This window comes from Scomber scombrus, chromosome 10, assembly GCF_963691925.1.
Source record: "Scomber scombrus chromosome 10, fScoSco1.1, whole genome shotgun sequence".
NCBI lineage: Eukaryota > Metazoa > Chordata > Actinopteri > Scombriformes > Scombridae > Scomber > Scomber scombrus.
Genome location: NC_084979.1, coordinates 28,546,384 through 28,567,596, shown reverse-complemented (window position 1 = coordinate 28,567,596; position 21,213 = coordinate 28,546,384). Strand labels below are relative to the sequence as shown.

General features: G+C 39.5%; 1 protein-coding gene across 3 annotated transcripts in view; it reads left to right on the top strand.

The window, feature by feature from the left end:
- The first annotated feature begins 766 nt into the window (after window positions 1-766).
- Window positions 767-21,213, top strand: part of LOC133987126 (membrane-associated guanylate kinase, WW and PDZ domain-containing protein 3-like) — a 48,853-nt gene continuing 28,406 nt past the window's right edge. For 2 of the 3 annotated variants that reach the window (XM_062426375.1, XM_062426373.1), the window contains exons 1-13: window positions 767-907; window positions 4,896-4,947; window positions 5,067-5,304; window positions 5,392-5,508; window positions 8,409-8,528; window positions 11,018-11,191; window positions 12,591-12,810; window positions 13,856-13,926; window positions 15,754-15,921; window positions 18,526-18,695; window positions 18,788-18,887; window positions 19,992-20,163; window positions 20,246-20,897. In XM_062426375.1, the coding sequence (XP_062282359.1) occupies window positions 4,906-4,947; window positions 5,067-5,304; window positions 5,392-5,508; window positions 8,409-8,528; window positions 11,018-11,191; window positions 12,591-12,810; window positions 13,856-13,926; window positions 15,754-15,921; window positions 18,526-18,695; window positions 18,788-18,887; window positions 19,992-20,163; window positions 20,246-20,897 (2,244 nt within the window). In that variant the 5' untranslated portion in view covers window positions 767-907; window positions 4,896-4,905. The remainder of the gene's footprint in view (window positions 908-4,895; window positions 4,948-5,066; window positions 5,305-5,391; window positions 5,509-8,408; window positions 8,529-11,017; window positions 11,192-12,590; window positions 12,811-13,855; window positions 13,927-15,753; window positions 15,922-18,525; window positions 18,696-18,787; window positions 18,888-19,991; window positions 20,164-20,245; window positions 20,898-21,213) is intronic. The other variant, XM_062426374.1, reaches the window with a different exon arrangement.

Here is a 21,213-nt window from a genome sequence, read left to right as displayed (position 1 = left end):
TGTAGCTTTAGACATATTGTGCTAACAGGGCAGGTATTTATCATCGAGTAACATTAAACTTAGTGAAATATTGCAGCAGTTTTCTCACTCAGTGTGAGTCCGTCCTGGAGCCAACTGTCAATCACAGCTGTCAATCAACACCCACACAGCAGACATGAAAGCTGCTATAAGTCTTCAAATCTTATTAATGGAGCAGTAATTTCCAAAATGACCATCAGCACATTTATTAGAGGGCCTGAATTTAGAGATTGAGACCAGAATGACTCGTTAAAAAAAATGACTGACTGAGTATTTTCTAGAGAGAAGTTGAGGCTTTTTGAATGGGAGTCAGTTGCAGCAGCTAGCGGCCGTCTGTGGTGGCTGCTGCCTGGAGAACATCCACCAGACGGCTGCAAAACTTAAGTAATCAGTGTGTTTAAGGGCAAGTTTAATGGCAGGTGTTTGAGTCAGCTTTTATGGTTGTTCCGCAACTTGAGCTCCACCCTAGTTTCACATGAGTAAATACTGTTTGGAGGTCACATAGCTCTTTTTATTTTTTTTGGGATTTATATAAATCAAACCACACACTCATACTCACACATTCCTCCAAACAGCATACATAAAGAGTAAAGTAGTCCACTCCCTAAACACACTTTGAGTTACATCACACCCTGTACTCTGACCAGTCTTATCAGAGAGAGAGAGAGGGCGAGGGACAATTAGAGAGAGAGAGAGAGAGATAGAGAGAGAGAGAGAGAGAGAGGGCGAGGGACAATTAGAGAGAGAGAGAGAGAGAGAGAGAGAAAGAGTGAGGAACGACAGAGAAATACGAGTAATGAGAGAGAAACGAACTGAACTAACTGACATACTGAGTCTGGATTCATGGCAGCTGAACACACAACGAGCCAAAGCATTCATCTGTAGAGAGGTACGACACACACACACACACACACACACACACACACACACACACACACACACACACACACACACACACACACACACACCTACAGGCAGGGTTCATGTATTCAGATAGGCAAAGGTTGTAAAAGCATTTGCATGTGAACGAGTTGACAGACAGGAAGTGACAGAGAGAGAGAGAGTGACGGGACGAGCGAGCATGTGTTAATGATGTGTTAATAGCAGCATGTCGACTTCACGCTGCGACAATATTACTGCACTTCCTGCGTGACTGACAAAAAAACCTCCAGCTCACCAAATCCATTCACAAATACATGCTCACATCCTCATAATACAGCCTCCTCACTCTCATCTTCACCACCTCGCTGCCTCCTTTATCTTCTCACTACTTCTTCTTAAAGGATTTGGCTCTCCATTTTCTCTTTTTTGTCTTATACTGTCACAAAGAAACCCTCATGTTCAGACTTCAGAGCAAAACCAACAAGTGTTATGTGTGTATCCAAAGTGTGATATCTCTTATTCCTCTGTCAGTGAGTCACACCGCTGCGCTGGGTGACATGTTCCTTCATTATAGTTCACGTTAGTTTGTTTAGAAACGGCTCCAAAGACTAACAACATAGATCATGTTTTCAGTCTCTGTAGAGTAGTTCTTTATGGTTTTCTTTGTACTGAAAATGTTTGAGAAATGTATAATGTAGCATACTTAATTCTTCTCAACTTGGAGGCTACTTCACTACTTAACTAGGAAGCTTCTTCATATCCTCACTACTGTACCTTAAAAGATGCCTTTTTACCAACTTGCTGCCTTCTTACCTACAAACTAACTCATCTTATCTCCTCACTATCAAATTAGGAAGCTTCTTATCCCCATCATTACCTCACTAGATCTTACTTCCTAATTAGCTTCCTTTAATTCTTCTCAGCCTCACAACTTCATGAGGAAGTCTTTAAAGTCTTCTCAGCATCCTTAATTCCTAAGCAAGCTTTTTACCTCCTTGCTACCTTATATTCTTCTTGAGTTTCCTAATTAGCTACCTTCAATTATTGGCGACCTCACAATCTAAAAGGAGTCTCATTTACTACCAAACTAGGAAGCTTTCTTACCTTGTTGTTTCCTTAAATTCTTCCTATCCTCTTCACTGCCTTACTAGATGTTTTGTACTTCCTCACTTCCTAATTAGCTACCTTTAATTCTTCTCCACCTCACTACTTAATGAGGAAACTTTAAAGTCTGCCTTAAAGCCTTCTCAACATCCTTAATTCATAAAAAGGACTTTTTTTTACCTTCTTGCTACCTTAAATTCTTCTTAAGCATCTTACTACCTTACTAGTAGCTTCTTATTTTCTTCACTACCATACCAGGAGGTTTTATTTACCTCCTCACTTTTTAATTAGCTACCTTTAATTCTTCTCAACCTCACAATCTAACAAGGAATCTCCTTTCTGACCTTGTTTCCTTAAATTCTTCATATCCTCTTCACTACCTCCATAGATGATTTAATTAGCTACCTTTAATTCTTCTCAACCTCACTACTTAATGAGGAAGCTTTAGATTTTGCCTTAAAGTCTTCTCAACATCCTTAATTCCTAACTAACGTTAAATTCTTCTTAAGCTTCTTACTACCTTACTAGCAGCTTCTTATCGCCTTCACTATCATACTAGGTTTTTTTTTAACTTCCTCACTTCCTAATTATCTACCTTTTAATTACTGTCAACCTCACATCTGAACAAGGAGTCTCCTTTACTGCCAAATAAGGAAGCTTTCTTTCTGTGTTGCTTCTCACTTCCTAATTAGCTACCTTAAATTCTTCTCACGTCGTCTCTTCTTACTTAGCTACCTTTAATTCTTTTCATCTACACAACCTAAGGTTGGTGTTAGGCTTCTTAACCTCTTCACTGCTTTAAATAATTTTCAACATCCTAACTACCTAATTAGAAATCTTTTTAACCCCTCATTACCGAATTAGGAAACATTTTATCCTTTTTGCTACCTTAAATTCTCCTTAAAATCCTTCCTACCTCACCAGAACGCTTTTTTACTTCCTCATTACCTTCCAAGGATGCTTCTTAAACTCCTCACTAGATGGTTAGACTTTAGTATGTCTTCTCCTCTCTCCTCTTGCTTCTTTTTACATCACTGCCTTACGAGGAATATTCTTTAACTGCTCGTTTTTTTCTAATTTAAGAAGCTTCCGCACGTCTTTGCTTCCACACTAGAAAGCCTCCTAACTTGTGTTTGTCAGTTAAATTTGTTGTTTCAGTCGCTGCTCTGTTCACTGACTCCCACCTTCGCATATGCTCATCCATATTTAATGTACGACGTCTAGCAGCCTGTTTGTGTGTGTGCGTGTGTTTGTGTGTGTGTGTTTCCCCCTGGGTATGATTGTGTAAATGAAATGGTGTCAGTGCTGGTCTGCATGTATTTATATTTGTGTTTGGCTCCCTGCTGTCTGCCACCATCTGCTGTTCTCCGACTGAAGCAGAGAGTGGATGAGTCGATGAAGGAACTGATCCCAAACACACGGAGAACACAGGAAACAGTTCTCCGCTGATTAAACGTTCCAACACAATGTTTTATTGTTGCTAGGAGACGGATTAATCCCACAGGCAGCGTAGAAACATGTCTGTAGGCGCTGTGCGACGCTTTCAAGTCGGGAGTTTTGTAAAGAAGCTTCTTAGTAAGGACGCTAAGAAAAAACTAATCCTTAAGAGTAAGAAACAAGGAGGTTAAAAAAAGCGTTCTAGTCATTTAGCGGGAAGTTAAAGAAGCTTATGAAGCAAAGAAGTGAAGAAGCTTCTGAGTATGGAGGTCATTAACAGGTGTTCACATATATTGAGTACTGTAGGTGTCATATATAGGTGTTAACGGATGGTGTTGTCAGGTGTCTACAGGCCTATATATGTTTACAGGTGTTTGCAGGTGTGAAGAGGTACTTACAGATGTTTTTTAAGGTGTGAACGAGTGCTTACTGGTTTTCTGAGGTGTCTACAGGTACATACATGTGTTCAAAAGGTGTTTGTAAATGTGAAGGAATACTTATAAATGTTTTACAAGTATGAGGTGTGAGCTGGTGTCTACAGAGTTTGCCGGGGATTCCAGGTGTGAAAAGGTACTTTACCTGTCACAGGTGTCTATGAGCATGAATAAATAAATCCAGGTGTGAACAAGTATTCAAAGAGTGTGAATGGGTGTTTGCAGGTGTGAAGAGGTACTTACAGATGTGAGCAGGTATCAACAGGTGTCTGAAAGTGTAAAGTATAAAAAGGTCTTTTAATGTGTGTTTAAAGGGAAAAGAAGGTGTGAACGAGTGCTTACTGGTGTCCTGAGGCGTCTGCAGGTCTATACAAGTGTTCACAAGTAAATTTGTAAATGTGAGGGAGGACTTACAGATGTTTTTACAAATATGATCAGGTGTCTACATGTCTTTAAGTCTATGTTTGCGGATGATTGCAGGCGTGAAAAGGTACTTTACGTGTCACAGGTGTCTATGAGCATGAATACGTGAATGTGTGTTTACAGGTGTCAAGAGGTGTCTGCAGGAGTTAAAAAGTATGAATATCTCTTTTGTTTAAAGGTGTAAACAGGTGTTGCCGGTTGTTTAAAGGTGTGAAATGATACTTGCAGATGTAGTCAGAAGTGTCTACAGGTGACCAGGACTGTTCACAGGTGTCTATGACCATGAACTGAAGTGTTTTTATAGAAGTTTACATGTGTGCACAGTTGTTTACTTGTGTCTACAGTTGCTCATAGGTGTTTACAGATGTCTTAAGGTGTTTATAGTTGTCTACATGTATCTACAGGCATTAACATTGTGATCATTACAGTTACAGAAATCTTGTTTATCTGATAGAAATGAAGGACATTGAAGGATTAAATTCAGCTTACCTGTGAATACGAGCCAGTCAGATACTAAAGTTGTATTGTGTGAGCAGTAGGTGAAGTGTGTTAGTGAGCATGCTCAGTAACCTCTTGCTGTTTTCTTCCTATCTGCAGCTCGGCCGCCATGTCTAGAGCGACAGTGAAGAAGCTACACTGGCGCTCCAAGGTAACGACACATTTTTTAATACCTGGAAGGAGAATAAATCTCTTTAAAATTGAATTTAATAACATTCTGACATCAGTGAATCATTTAAAGATCACTTCCTGTCCTCCATGTTTGTTCAGGTCCAGGAGAGCTTTGTGCCGCTGGGCGGCGGCTCTGGAGAGTTGGGGCTCGCCATCGGGGGCGGGGCAGACTACGGCGAGTTCCCGTTCGTCACAGCTGCCCCAGGGGGCGCGGCCACAGTCGCCGACATCATCTTAGAGATTGGGGGGACGCCAGTGTTAGGGATGACACTCGGTGATGTCAGAGGAGTCCTCAACTCCTGTCCTCATCCAATCAGGATCAAGACCGTCTCACCAGGTGAGTGTTTGATGTTTGTCAAAGTTAATTTGTATTTCATGGCGTTTTATTTTTTGAAGCATCATAATCTCTCTGTGTGTCTGTCAGGTTCGTCTCTCTGTAAGGACCTCAGGTTGTACCTCAGCAAGTGTTTCACTCCGGGCTCGATGGACAGCCAGCTGCAGCAGCTCATCAGAGAGAACCTGTACCTGCGAGCCGTACCCTGTAAGACACACACACGCACACACACGCACGCACACACGCACGCACGCACGCACGCACGCACGCACGCACGCACGCACATACACACACACACACTTACGTTTGTCTCTCTCTTGGGAGGACCCTCATTGACATAATTAATTCCTAAGCCCATTACTCTAACCTTAATTATCACAACTAGATGCCTAAACCCAATTCTAACCTTCACCTTAAAACCAAGTCTTAACCCTCAAATTACTCTTTGAAGTTGTGAGGACCAAAATGTCCTAAAAATGCTGGTTTTCAGCTGAAATTGGTTCTCTCAAAGCTTGAAAAGACATGCGCCTACACACACACACACACACACACACACACACACACACACACACACGTGTACACAATAATCATTAACAGAGCTCATCACTTCTCCGACACTTTATTTAAATCCATGCAAACAGAAACCCGCGGCTCTGATCTTTTTGAATTTATGACCTCAGGTGAAACTTTGACCTCATTTGTGACATCACAGCGTTGACTTCTGTCACATGACTTTAAACATTTTCCGGCTCATTCTTTGGAAACTCGTTGCTGCGAGATATTCCGACTGTCAGTGTTTCATTAACTTCAGGTTTTGTTGAACCTACTATATGTGAGTGTTGTTGTTGCGTTCAGGGACAGTCCGACCTCTGACATTTCAGCTTATGGTTCACTGTGAGTATTTATTTATTTTGCTAATCAGTGCTGGTTGATCAGGATGGAAACTCTGTGATTTCCATGTTCTTATGGTTCTTTAGGAACATAATCAGACCATATACAGAACAAAATAATTTACTAGAGGACAGAACATGTGTGGAAATCTGTTGAATTTACAAAAGGAAACAAACTAGAGATGTTTTCTCATTAATCATAATTATGAGAATTAGAGTTTAATAAAAGCAACCAGAGAAAATGAAAGTTTATTTTGCATCGTTTTTCACTCTTTGTATTAGAACAGGTTTTTATCTTTACTCTTTAACTTCTGATCAGAGGTTGTGTAGTGGTTGCAGCTCTGTTGCATCAGAGATCATTCATTTAATTTTAAAACTGTCCTCATCAGAAAAACAAAAGCATCATCAGCATCATGTGTCATTTTTTAACAGAACGCTGGTTTCTTTTAACCACGACCACCAGCTGCGTGTGTGTCTCGTTTTTATCTGGTTGTCTTGTTTTTAGTTTCTCAAAAGTACAAATTGAGTGTAACCTGTAATTTCAATATATGTTAAATAAAATGACAATACATCTGGCTATTCTATTCTATTCTATTCCATTCCATTCCATTCCATTCCATTCTATTCTATTCTATTCTATTCTATTCTATTCTATTCCATTCCATTCCATTCCATTCCATTCTATTCTATTCCATTCCATTCTATTCTATTTCATTCCATTCCATTCCCTTCCATTCCATTCCATTCTATTTCATTCCATTCCATTCCATTCTATTCATCTTTATTTAACTGTAAAGCATCTATAACACTGCTGTATGTGTCAGTGTGTCATGTGATGAACCTACAGAGACTCATCAGCAACTCTGCAACTCTTACACAGATTTAAAGTGAGATTCATTGTTTACATTTTCCTGTGACAGAAGTCAACGCTGTGATGTCACAACTGAAAAAAGGATCAGAGCTGCAGGTTTCTGTTTGTGTGGATTTAAGTAGTGTCAGAGAATTGATGAGCTCTGTTAATGATTACTGTGGACGTGTGGGTGTGTGTTTGGTTACTCACACACATACACACACACATAGACTGCTGAGATCTTAGAGGACTTTCTGAAGTGCTGCTTCAACATTGACGATAGCTCACATAGAAGTAATTCACCTATTGATAAAACACAAAAACACATAAATGATTGATCAAGGTAAATATAGAGACATTCTGCTTCTTAAATGTCACTAAAACAAACACCAGCTGAGTTACAGTCAGTGTTTTATGTTGTTTGAACTCAGTGAAAAGCAGATTTTTACCTTTATATACCACGCTAGTCAGGTTAATTACACACAGCACGCTTGTTAAGCAATAATTCATGTTAGAATTAGTGACTTAAGTTACTGTGATGACTTAAAAAAAAAGACAACCATTTAATGAAAGCTGATATGTTAATATGAAAGAACATGACACACACTCAGTCGCCAACTTAGTGAGTTTTTGCTCAATTTCGATGACTTTTAAGACCTCTTAGTGTCTTTTTTTCTTTTCTTTTCAAAAAAGCAGCTAGTGACAAATTAGTGGATTTTTGAGCAGAGCTTAAAGGACATGTTCACAGTTTTTAAAGAGTGTCTTAAACCAGAAGTCATGTGTCCATATGAACAGTGAAAGAGGTTTTCCTCTCTGTAATCATTCCTCCTGTTCATATTGACTATTAAAACATCTTCAAATGTGCTTTCAATGTAAAGTGATGGAGGACAAAATCCACAGTGTGTCCACACAGTCATTTAAAAGTAGATGATCAGCTTCTATTGAGCTTCATCAGTCTGAGTTAGTCATATCAAGTGATATCTGACACATGTACAGTCTTTTTAGCATCAGATTCCCTCTTAGTGTTTCCCTGTTGAGCTGTGGTGGAAGTATAGTAACAAAAAGACTTTGGTACTAAAAACACTGTAACGTTGAAACATAGAAGATGAAGATTTGACTCATTTGGACGACTGAAGCTTCATATTATGTTGAGATCAACTTTTAAATACAGTTTGAGTACTTTGTCCTCCATCACTTATATTGTAAACATTATGAAGGGATCTTCTAATGGTCAGTATGAACAGGAGGAATGATTACAGCAAGAAAAACAGGTTTCAATATTAATTTGGGCTCTTGACTGTGGTTTTAAGACAGAATACATACAGCCCTTGTCCCTCTGTGTTGACATCTCGCTCTCCTCCCTGCAGGTACGACCAGGCAGCCTCGGGACGGAGAGATCACAGGTGTGGACTACAACTTTGTGTCCATTGAGGAGTTTTTCTCTCTGGAGGAGTCTGGAGCTCTGCTGGAGAGTGGCAAGTTCAAAGGTACAGAAAACAAATGCACATAGAACACTACAGCACTGTACTGAGCTGTGAAAAACAGAAGACTGTCCCTTTATTACAACACGTTCAACTCATCATTATTTACAGATTTATTTTATTTGGCTTCACTGTGAAACATCTTGCTGGAATTTAGTGGAATCAGCTCGTCATTTATTTTTAGACTTTTTATTTTTTACATCCAGATTATTTCTGGCAGCAGTGGAGAAACTCAGATCCTTTACTGCAGTTAAAGTACCAATACAACAACGTAAGATAATACATGGCAAGTAAAATTCCTATTGCAGTAAAAGTACTGCAGTATTATGAGTGATGTAGTATGCAGTATTACAGTAAAAGTACTGCAGTATTATGAGTGATTTAGTATGCAGTATTACAGTATAAGTACTGCAGTATTATGAGTGATGTAGTATGCAGTATTACAGTAAAAGTACTGCAGTATTATGAGTGATGTAGTATGCATTATTACAGTAAAAGTACTTGAAATGAATCCATGTGAGAAGTTTAGAGGGAAAAATCACTCAATCATTTGGTGGAGCTGTTAACAACTCATAGACATCTGAAATGTGAGCCGACTACACACTGCTTTTAGGTATCATCTTTAATAATGTGTTGTATTTTAAAAGCTTGTTATATTATCCATTGTGTCAAATCTTCATTTGAAAAGTAACTAAAACTGTCAAATAAATGTAGTGGAGTAGAAAATACAATATTTCCCTCTGAAATGTACAAAGTAGCATCAAACTTCTACTTTAGTAAATATACTTCTCTACTTTTTATTACTCATTTCATAAAGCTGAAGTCTTCCTGTTCAGCCTGTGATCCACCAGTTTCTTTTCTCAGCCGTCTCTCATTCAGCTGAAGTTTAAATCCTAAATAAAGAACATTAAACAATGATTATGTAGTGAACACTGTAGTAAACTACACCTCCTATTAACGTTTACCAACAGTATTGTGAAAGGCTGCAACTAACAGTTATTTTCATTATCAATTAATCTATTTATTATTTTCTCAATTAATTAATGAAGCTTTTGGTCTATAAAATGTCAGAAAATGGTGAAACATGTCGATCACTGTTTCCCAAAGTCCAACTGTGAGACTTTCTTAAACAAATTAAATTAAAAAATATATTATAATCAGCTTCACAATCATCAGATACATTAAAATGCTGCTTTCACATGAATGCATCAGTAATAATCAGAAATAATATGATGTAACACGTTGAATGAGGTCATCTTGATCCGCTTTTTCTTTTGATCCTTTATCTACATTTTTCTGTTAGTTTTATTTAAATATGGTTTTTATATTGTTTTCTTTTGATGTTTTATATTGTGTTTGATGCTTTACTTTATTAAGAGATCAGAATTCTTCACAGCGTTTAAATCTGAGCCGTGAGGAGCCAACGCACTGATGTTTTTTACAGTGTGCAGTGTGTTTGAAAGCTGATCTGCGTGGAGTTTGTTTTTAACAGTATTTGGGAGGAAAAGAGGATTTTCTGCCTCTAATCCTTCAAACCTCAAACCTGCCCGTCAGCAGCTCGCTGCGGCTCGTCTCTCTGTGTCTCTGTCAGCTGTAATCTGACGGATTAATGAGACCAAAATAGAAACTGAATTCTCACACAAACATTTCTGTGTTCGCTGAACAAAGTGACGAACCTGAAAAAAAATCTTTAAAGCGAGAAAAAAGGATCCTCAAACTGTCTGAAAAGTTTCCATCTTTTCATTTCATGTTGTTCTTGCATAATGAAAGTTTTCTTTTTTCTTTTTTTAATGATTCATTTCTCTCATGTTGTCGTTTTTATTCATATTATCTGCACTTCTTCATTTCTTTATGTTTCTTTTTCCAGACTTTAATGTGATTTAACTGTGTACCATATCTTTATTTGTGAAGTATCCATTACAAAGATAGCTGGCTTCTTTTCATATATGCAAATAACACCTAGAACTCCTAGAAAAGTAACATCATAAAAAGAGTGCTTAAACAACTGATAAATGAAAATACAGTCAAATGAGCAAAGTGCAGTAAGTTTTAAGGGTGCAATAGAACGAGGAGAAAGATGTAGAATAAGTATACTGTACAACTAAATTAATGATACAATATTTGTGACATCACCTGTATGAAGTCCTTATAGTGGTATAATTGTTACCATTATCATATTGTTATATTTTATTTGATGTATTATTTGTCTTTGTTCACTTTTTCACTTTTTTACTCTTTTTACTTTACTTATTTTGACCTCTTGTACCATATTCCTTCACATTTATGTGTATATATATTTTCATTATGATAAATTATTCAACAACAACACTTTTTTCAGTTTTTAAACTTTAATAACATAATTATTTATTTATAACAACATTATTTCCTGTCATGTGGTCTGTTTGGTTTTCACCTGTTTCTTTCATTGCTGTCAGCTCCCTTCAGCTCCTCCATAATTGTTTCCCCCCCTTTTTTCTTCTTCCGTCCAATCACAGGGAACTACTACGGGACGCCCCGCCCCGTCCACATCGGTCCAGAGAGTCCACCGATCACGTACCAGGAGCACCGAAACCTGCTGAGGAACTTCAGGACGAGGAGCAAATCTCTGAGCAACCTGGAGAAAGCTGTGGAGGAAGGAGACAACAGCGAGGAGGACAGTGGACTGTCAGGTACACACACACACACACACACACACACACGCACGCACACACGCACACACACACACACACACGCACACATGCACACATGCACACACACTGAGTGATTTTATTTGTTGTTGTTTTGCATTTAATTTTCTTGTCGTCTTATGTTCTGTGAAGCACTTTGTCACAACAGTTTTGAAAGATGATATATGAATAAAGTTATTATTAGTTATTATAATCAATTTGATTAAAGACTGCTCAGACAATTCAGCGGAGCACAGAGGATGCCAAGTTAAAGATAGCTAGAAGATGATATTGCACATAACTTATGATAAAAGAAGTGAGCCATAGTTCATATTGTAAGAAAGGAAAAGAAAATCACATGGATGTACACTACCATTCTTATAGAAAGCATGACAGCCATGATGATAAACATGTATATATTTACAGTTACGGAGCACTTTGTTAGGAACACCTGCACACTCTAACACAGGGGTGTCAAACTCATTTTAGGTCAAGGGCCACATAGAGGGCCCAGTTTGATCTCAAGGGCCAGACCAGTAAAACCATTGCATAATAACATATAAATACTATATTATATATATATATATACATATATTATAGCTTTATTATAATAAACCATCTGTTTACTTAAGAAAAACGGATGCAATTTCAACAGTATTGTGTCTTTTTTCACATTATTTTGCACAGAAGCTGCTGATTGACAACATTTTGCAGAATGATCAATATATTAATGGTTTAAATATGAGCACAATATGTATTCATTGTTTTTTCAGAGAATTGTATTCATGGTCAGGGTGGAAAAAAAACTCTTAAGGAGCAGAAAAATTGGAATTACTTTTCTGCAATTTTCATACTTTGCAAAGTTATCCATGTCCGTGTGTTTGCCCCACTGGTCTAACACAACCCAATACAACAGCTCTGCTATAAAATCTACTTTTACGAAGCTTAGACAATTTTAGAGGGTGTGTGTGTGTGTGTGTGTGTGTGTGTGTGTGTGTGTGTGTGTGTGTGTGTGTGTGTGTGTGTGTGTGTGCGTCCGTGTGTGTGTGTGATTGACAAGTTAATTTATCCCAGAAGGGCAGGCCAGTGACAACAGATCGACATATTGGTACAAAAGGAAAAACACAAGCAGCAGAAACCGTCAGTCAGACTCAGGTTGCCACTTATATGTAGGCTTAGGTGAGGAGCCTGGTTAAACCACAAGTTTAAAAGAGGTGGCCGACATGTCAATGACTGCCTTATAGCAGAAGGAATGAAGAAATTAGGATAGCAGTTTGGTTTCCTAAGAGGTGCATGATAGCACTGTCCTGAAGGCTTTAAAGAGAATTCACTACACCTCGTTTTCACCCTTTCAGCAGGTGTTTGATGATGACACTCCTCTTTCTTTCTTTCTCTCTTCCAGCAGGTTCAGCCGGAGCCCCGCCCACCACGCTGCCTCTCAGCCAATCATGGGAGTCGACGATCGGGAGCCGGGAGGGAATAGAGAACGGAGGAGTAAGAGGAGTGGGAAGAGGAAGAGGAAGAGGAGTAGGGGGAGGAGGAGGAGGAGGAGGAGGAGGGGACCCGCTGCCTGAAAACTGGGAGTTAGCGTTCAGTGATTCAGGAGAGCCGTATTACATCGAGTGAGTGATGAGATCAATTAAAAACATCAATAATCTGATTATGGCGTAGGTTTAACTTAACCGTCTGATTCTGATTGTTTGTAATATATTAAGACAGTGGTGTCAAACATATGGCCCGTGGGCTAGAACTGGCCCATCAAAGGGTCCAATCTGGCCCACTGGAACTTTGCAAAGTATGAATATTACAGAAAAGTGAGCCTAATTTTTTAATTAAATGCACCGCTGTTCTCACTTATTTTTGCTCACCATTCAGAGTCAAGAATGTCCAACTTGAGATAATTGACCTATAATGTGATCCAGATTTTAAAGACAAATTCACCTTGGTGGACTTGGACACATTTTATCAGTATCTCCTACCAGGGTAGCCCCAAATTGACAGGCCTGCATGTTTGGGACTCATTTTTATAGCATTTTTTTCTGTGATCAATAAAAAAAAACTGTGTTCCAGGTTCACACACAAACACTTTAATGACAATGAAACTGACAGCTGCTCGGGATTCAACAGCATATGTTGATGATTTGTTGACTTTGTTTTGTAAACATTAGGTTTATTATAGCAAAGTTATAATATATACTATATGTTATAATAAGTTATTATGCAATGGTTTTACTGGTTCGGCCCACTTGAGATCAAAGTGGGCTGTATGTGGCCCTTAAACTAAAAAGAGTTTGGCACCCCTGTATTAAGATTTTCAATGGAGTCTCCTACCTACTGATGGTTTAATCCTTAAAAAAAGGCCTCATTATCTGCACCAGTACTCTTTAATTTTAATGGATGAATTTAACAAGCCAGTTTTTGTTAAATTGCAAACTCAGACATCAGAATTGACTGAAGGTTTACTGTATTTACAAAAGTAAATATTTTCCACATATAACCAAATTTAACCACATTGTTCTGACTGGCTCCTACATTACCCAGGAGTCATTGTGAATGTTCATTTCTCACCGTGGATATACTGATGATGATGATGATGATGATGATGATGATGATGATGATGATGATGATGATGACGATGATGATGATGATGATGTCTCTCTCTTTCAGTCATAACTCGAAGACGACCAGCTGGCTGGATCCTCGGACTCTGAACAAAGAAACGACTTCCTCTACAGAACGTAAGTCTGTTGTCAGCATCCAAACTTTCACTTTTTATGTCTTTGAGTTTGTCACAGAAACTCACTTCCTGTTGCATTAGATCAGTAGTTCTTGAAGTTTTTAGGGCTGGGTATCGGTACTCAAAACCTTAAAAGTATCAAAATAAATCGATACCAAGTAGTATCGAAAAATCTCCTGTCAAACGATACCTGCAGTCGATCCTTTTTGCACCCAGAGTTAGAAAATATGACTATTTGTATGGACTTGCTGACAGCCAATCAATGCAAGCATTCTTTGTTTGATAAATATTAATAATTTGAAGACTTTAAAAATGCATTTATCGAAAAATCTAATCATTTAGATGTGGAGGAGTTGGTGGCATTTAATGCAATTTAAAGGTAGGGTTGGTAATGTTGGAAAGCTAGCAAGAGAGCTAGCAAGATTTGAAAATAGCACCTCCTCCTGCCTCCTCTAAGTTCCACCCCGCTGCTCCCCCTCCCGTCAGTGAGTCCGTCCAAGCCACGCCCCCACAAACCGGCAACAGCGACAGGTGAAGACTGATGCAGAACTAGACATGAAGGCACCTGATTGGTTTTTGCTTTTCGGTGCGAAGAGCATGGATTGGTCAGAGTTTTATCAGTCCTGTGGCTGCCACAGGGGTCTGATTTTTTTCCGTTCCTTTTTCTAAAGACATAATGTATTGATACCTCTGATAATAGAAGGACCATTTCACCCAGTATAACAAAAAGTGCTTCTGAACAGGATTACCAACCCTACCTTTAATGCTTCTATTCACATGATAGATATCGAATGAAGTACTCAGTTGGTATTTGTATCACTTTAATGGGAATTTTTGATTAATACTGGTATCATAACTTTTGAAATGACACCCAGTCCTAGTGGATCGTTAAACTGACCTCAGATCCCCATCTAATGAGATTTTTACTTCTACATGTTTTATTACAGAAACAGTAACACAATGACCAACACACTCTGTCACTATGTTACTTCCTGATGGAGTTATAGTGAAATTAAATTATTCCCTCTATTCCTGGGGACCCCCGAAACACCTTTAACCCTTACATTCTGTTCAGAGTCAACATCTGATCTGAGCAAAAAAACACCCTCAAAAATCAACATTCATACATATTGTTGGATTCTTCGTGTAATATAATTCATTGAAATAATTTTTTTCTCCTGTTTCATGTAACAAAAGACAAATATATTATATAGTGTGAATGTGAAATGTTTTTTCTCCATAAACAAAAAGCATAAGAACTTCTCTGCTCCCTGAACGCCTCGTTAAGGATTAACCACCTATTTATCTGTGACTGACAAAGTGTTTATGAATGAATGAAATTTGTGATTCAGAAGTTTGGTATAGAGACTAACTCTGAAAATACTGTGGTCAAAATATGAATGATATTTAAAGGTTAAGACCCCTGAGAACTGCTGCATTAGACTTATGTTACCAGCAGGGGGCAGCAGAGACAAACTGTTTCACATCCTGTTGTTTAACTAACATTTTACAGTTTATAAAACTATTATTTTCACCCTTTTTCTGTTAATATTTTATATTTACAACCTCAAACACCTGCTACCATTTTATTTCATGTGATATAAATGCAAAATAGAAATATAAAATAATTACACAAAAGTCTACTTCCTTCAATCAGAACTTTACTAGTGTACTTATCATATAAAATACACAGGAATCAGACTTTGTACAACTTGTTCACTTAATCTTTAGTAAAATTATGACTGCAAGATGTTTGTCTGGTTAAGAGTGAATCTTTAAATTTGGACCTGTGTTTTATTCTCTATCGTCTGTCTCTGTCATGTCTCAGTCCCAGAGTTCACCGAGGAGCCCAGTGATTTGAAGGGTTACTCCATCCACACCCGGCTTTCTAAAGGTCCTCGAGGTTTCGGCTTCAACATCGTCGGAGGAAGTCGACCGCGAGAGTTCCTGCAGGTGTACAGCGTCACACCTGGAGGCCCACCTGCCCTCAATACAGGTACTGATACTGTTTACACTGCTGCTACTATTACTGCTTCACTACTATTAATATTACTGCTTCACTGCTACTAATGTTACTGTTAGGGAATCTTCCATATTTAGGGTGAAACATGGGCCTTGAATTCACAGTACAGGCCGCACTATCATCTTGGCATGCTGTTTCTCTCCTTGAGACAGTGAAGGCTGTGGTGTTTTGGGGAAAGCAGGAGTCACTTTGATAAAGTTGAAGCATTGCTGTGACACCCAAGGTCAGAGGATATAACTGTCTGACTCCCTAAACCTACAGATGGGTAACTGTGTTGCCTTGTTTGTAGAATAATGAACCAATAGGCAAATTCCATTACTGTAGATGCAGTATTTGAGTATTCATGGTACTATCTCTGAAGGCTTAAAGATGATCCACGGAGGACAGTTTCCTCAGAATCGTGGTGGCGTCATGCATCAGACGGGTATATTGATAATACTCTGATTCTCTTTGACCAAGCTTCAATAAACATTTTCAGGGCAAGACATCCTGGACTCTTTCTCCACTGTTCAGGTTAACCATTGACCAACAAACACAGCTGCTCTTTTTAGACACAATTATCACATCATTGTTTTATTGTGTATATTTAGTTTTAATGGTTGATAGCATCAGATAGGGCAGGGAGATAGATAAACTCAGGATATATGATTTATTTTAACGAAAACCTCTCTGAAATCCTTCATACAGTACAATAGGAAGTGAGAATCTGTCTCCACCTCTTTTTTATGTTAATATGAAGCTATTTGCAGTTTTATCTTCTGGTTTTATTGCTTAGGACATTATTAACAAAATGGGTGAAGTAGAACTAAATATTCTGACTATTATTTTCTCAGTTAATTCTTTTGATCGATCGATTTTCCACCTCATTTTATTTTTCTTGGGTCTTGGGCTCTGTTCAGGGGCGGTGCACAAAGTCAGGACTATAATGATCCATTGACCCTTCTCCTGTAAACACACACGATTTCCTGATTTCCACACACCATTTCAGACAACTTTACATCACATAATCTGCTAAATCTGACCACCTTTGCAGATATGAGTCATCTAGCGGCTGTAGCAAACAGTGTGTTTTATTTTAAACCCCTAAACTTGAAAATGATCTGACATATTATTCAGATCTTATAAAACAGACACAGAATTTGAAACAAGCATCTTTCTTTCTCTCTGAAGGATTATGTTGCTGTTTGCTTCTAAGGTCTTTATTTTTTTTCACAGGGACACAAAACACATGATCTACAGCTAATCCACACACACACACACACACACACACACACACACACACACACACACACACACACACACACACACACACACACACACACACACACACACTCTCTCTCTCTCTCTCTCTCTACTCTCTCTAATCTGTCCGACACACAGCCTCCTTTCTCTCCCACACTGTCAGACCTGCTCACGTGCACATAGGATAAATAGTCAGGAATGTAACACACACATACACATACACACACATACACACACTTCATAAAATCTCCTGGGAAAGAAAAGAGAGCAGAGAGTTTTTTTCAATAGGCAGCGGAAAACTCCTGTTTAATAGCAGAGAAAAGACCCAGAAAAATGTCAGAGAAACAAGCTGAAAACAGCAGAAACAGAAACTGTAATAAACCAGTTAAAATGGTAAAATCCTGAAAAACTAACCAACAATCTGACAGACGTTTTAAATTATACCGACAAAACATACAACGGATCCACAAGATCATTTCATTATGCGATGGTGATTCCTGCTTTTTCTTGTCTGTTGATATTTTTCTGTTTTAAGCATCCTTACTGATGTATTTTCATCCGAAACACCTCGACTGGATTCATGACAAACATTGTGTTATTCTTGTGCAACCAAACATTTTCATTAATTCTTTACTTTGCAATGGTAATGGACAAAATCACAATTGAGTTTCATTTGTGGTGAGAAGTTGGTGAAATTAAACTATGAAACCCTGCTGGGTGGTACAACATGTGTCCATTATAGAAAAAAATTGTTAATCATTGCGCCAGGTGTAGGACTGGGTATCGTTAAAAAAATTACAATACTAATAGCAATCCAAGTACCCTAAAACTGATACCGATACCAACTGAGTATTTTATTCGATACCCATTAAATTGCATAAACTCCTCCACATCTAGATGATTTTGATTTTTACCCAAATGCATTTTGAAAGTCTTCAAATTATTAAATAATCAGTATATGGGTCACAGCATACTTCACACACACTTATAAATCCATGTATGTGTGTAATGTACGTAGACATATACTCAAATAAAAGTCATGAAAGTGCAATGAATGAATGTGTGCTTGCATACTACTTAGGAGGCAAAATGTTCAAAATGCTCCAAAGTCCACAAACATTACAATAACTGTGAAATGAACTACTATTTGGTAATGTAATTTTAAACATCTGGATGCAAAAAGAATTGATTGCAGGTATTGTTTGACAGAAGATGTTTCAATACTACTTGGTATCAATTTATTTCCGTCGATACCTTAAAGGTATTGAGTAACGACACCCAACGCTGGTCAGCTGATTATAAACTGACTCTGTGTGTGTCTCTGCTCTCCTGCAGCCGACATCCTGGTCTACATCAACGACAGCTGCGTGCTGGGTCGCTCTCATAAAGAGGTGGTGGAAATGCTGAAGTCGGTGCCGATGGGTCAGAGCGTGGACGTGGTGCTGAGGCGAGGATACCCGATGCTCTACAACCCCGACGGATGTCCCAAACAGAGTCTGGAGACGGTGCAGAGTTCACTTAGTTTTCATGATCACTATGACTCTGTATTAATCATTATAATCAATATTAATCATTACCCTTATAACTCCTCCAACAGCCACAGACCCCCAGCGAGCCCCCCAACCCCCCCAACGTGAACCGCGGCCTGACACACCTCACCTACAGCCGCACGCTGGACACCAACGGCAGCATAGCAGGTCAGGAACAAGACTCAACTTTATTTCTTACTGAAATTCATCATGGGAGTCGACTTCTGTCCTTCAGTTTTTACATCACAGTCTCGTAGCTTCGACTTTTTACTAAACAACCTGATCTTTTCTAACACAGTTGTTCATCTGTTGTACTGATGATTCAAGGAGAAGAGTTTCATGTTGATCCAAACTGTAGAAGAAGAACTGAGAGTCACTAATATTGTGTTTGAGAAGAATTAATGAAACTTTTCAAGGTTCAAGGTTCAACTACGCCTGTGCTGTGTCTCAAATCACATACTTCACTCAGTACACTGTGCACACTACGTACTTAATTGTGAGGTGCGCAGATTTCAACAGGTTAGTGTCTCAAATCAGACATGGCCGCTGTGGACATACAAGCCAGCGTTAGCATTTGTGTCATCGTTCACGGCAACAAATCATTACAGACTGCTTAATTAACCCAATAAACATACTGATGGCTTACTTGTGACAACAGTATAGTGGTGCTTAGTGCAAAAAATACATGTATACTTTACATTTGTATAATTCACCGTAGTTACAACGTCCTCAGCCACCATTTCCTGTTTGAAATGTTGTCCCTCCCCTAACACTATGTCGCCAAGATTGTGACCGTTGAGAGCAAGAAGTGTCCTTATTTCCACACTCAACTTTTTGACCATTTTGAAGGCACTACATTTTTCCATACTTCTCAGTGTGAATGCACTTACAGTACAGTACAGAAGAAGAGATTTGAAAATGTTTGTGGTGTTTTGGGGAAAGCAGGAGTCACTCTGATAGCAGTGTAGCATTGCTGTGGTACCTAAGGTCAGAGGATATCTCTGCCTGACTCCCTAAACCTACAGATGGGTAACTGTGTTGCCTTGTTTGTATTATAATAACAAACCAAAACGCAAATTACTATTGTAGATGTTTGACCATGGAGTTTGAGACACAGCACAGGATTTACAAACATCTCATTATTCTGGTTTAATTTCTTCTGTGTGTTTGACAAGATGAAGAAACACCTGCAGAGAATTAAACACACACACTTTATAATCTGTTGTTTTCTAATTTCACCCTGCTGATTATCTACTTCGGTCTCTAATCCAGGAATGGGCCAACCTCCGCCCGCTTTTGCTGCTCAGCCAATGACGAATGGACTCATAAGCCCACCCACTCCCACATCCTCTGATCCTCCACTGGGTCCGCCCCCCCTTCCAGAGAAGATGACAGCCAATCACAGCAACTCTGACTCCGGCCTTTCCAACCCTGGAACACGAAGGTGAGGAGAGCTCTAGCATTATTTTGCATTAGCATCGTTAGCTACTACAGCTTGAATCTTCTCTCCCTCTTCCTCCTCGTAGGTCTTCTCTGGTTCGCTACAACAGCAGCACTCTCCCCGCCCTCTCCTCCACCTCCCTCCTCCACCATCAGAGCTCCAAGTCCTCAGAGAGCGACCTGTCTACGTCCACCCTCCCCATCTCCTCCTCCACCCTCCCGGTCTCCTCCTCGTCCTCCCACACTCTGTTCAAACTGCCCCTCTCTCAGCCCGAGTTGGGCCTCCACCAACCCTCCACCAGCTCCACTGCCGTTAGCACCCCCACCCCCTCCTCCACACCTCCTGGTGCTCCTATTCAGCGCCCGCCGATGCCTCAGACCTCGTTGGCTCTGACCCCGCCCAGAGACATCCCATCCTGCGGTTTTAACGGTTGCCCGGCCAATCACTCAGCCACCTCCACGGCCTCCAGAGGAAACCCGGGGTTGGCGCTGCCATTCGGGGCGGCGTCACCTGGGTCGGGGTCGCCTGGGTCGGCCCCCGGTGGTGAACTTGTGCCGGTGGCCCTCGGGCGAAATGAGGGTGGGGGGCTCGGGTTTAGCGTGACAGCAGGGGGCCAAGGCGGTCAGCTGGCAGTGGTGAGACGGATCTGGGATCGAAGGCAGTGCCCCTCACTGCAGCTGGGCGACGCTATAGTGAAGATCAACGGAGCGGATGTGCAGAATCTCAGCTTCTCACAGGTTAGAAATGATTATTTATCCAACGTCCAAACTGTGAGGGTCGCATCTCAGTGCTTCACTCTGATTTGCTAATCACAACCTAAATGAACATCTACATGAATTCAGATAGATTACAAAACACCAACATTTAGTTTAAGTTTTCGTTAGCATCACAGTAATGCAGTGATAGTTGTCTGTAAGTCATGTTACACTGCAAACAGGAGCTGCTAACAGATAATTCAGTCGACTTTTAATGGAGACAATTTGACAAAATTTGAACAAATGTATAAGTTGTAGCCCAAAGCTAACACATGGACTATAAAAATAATGGACGTAG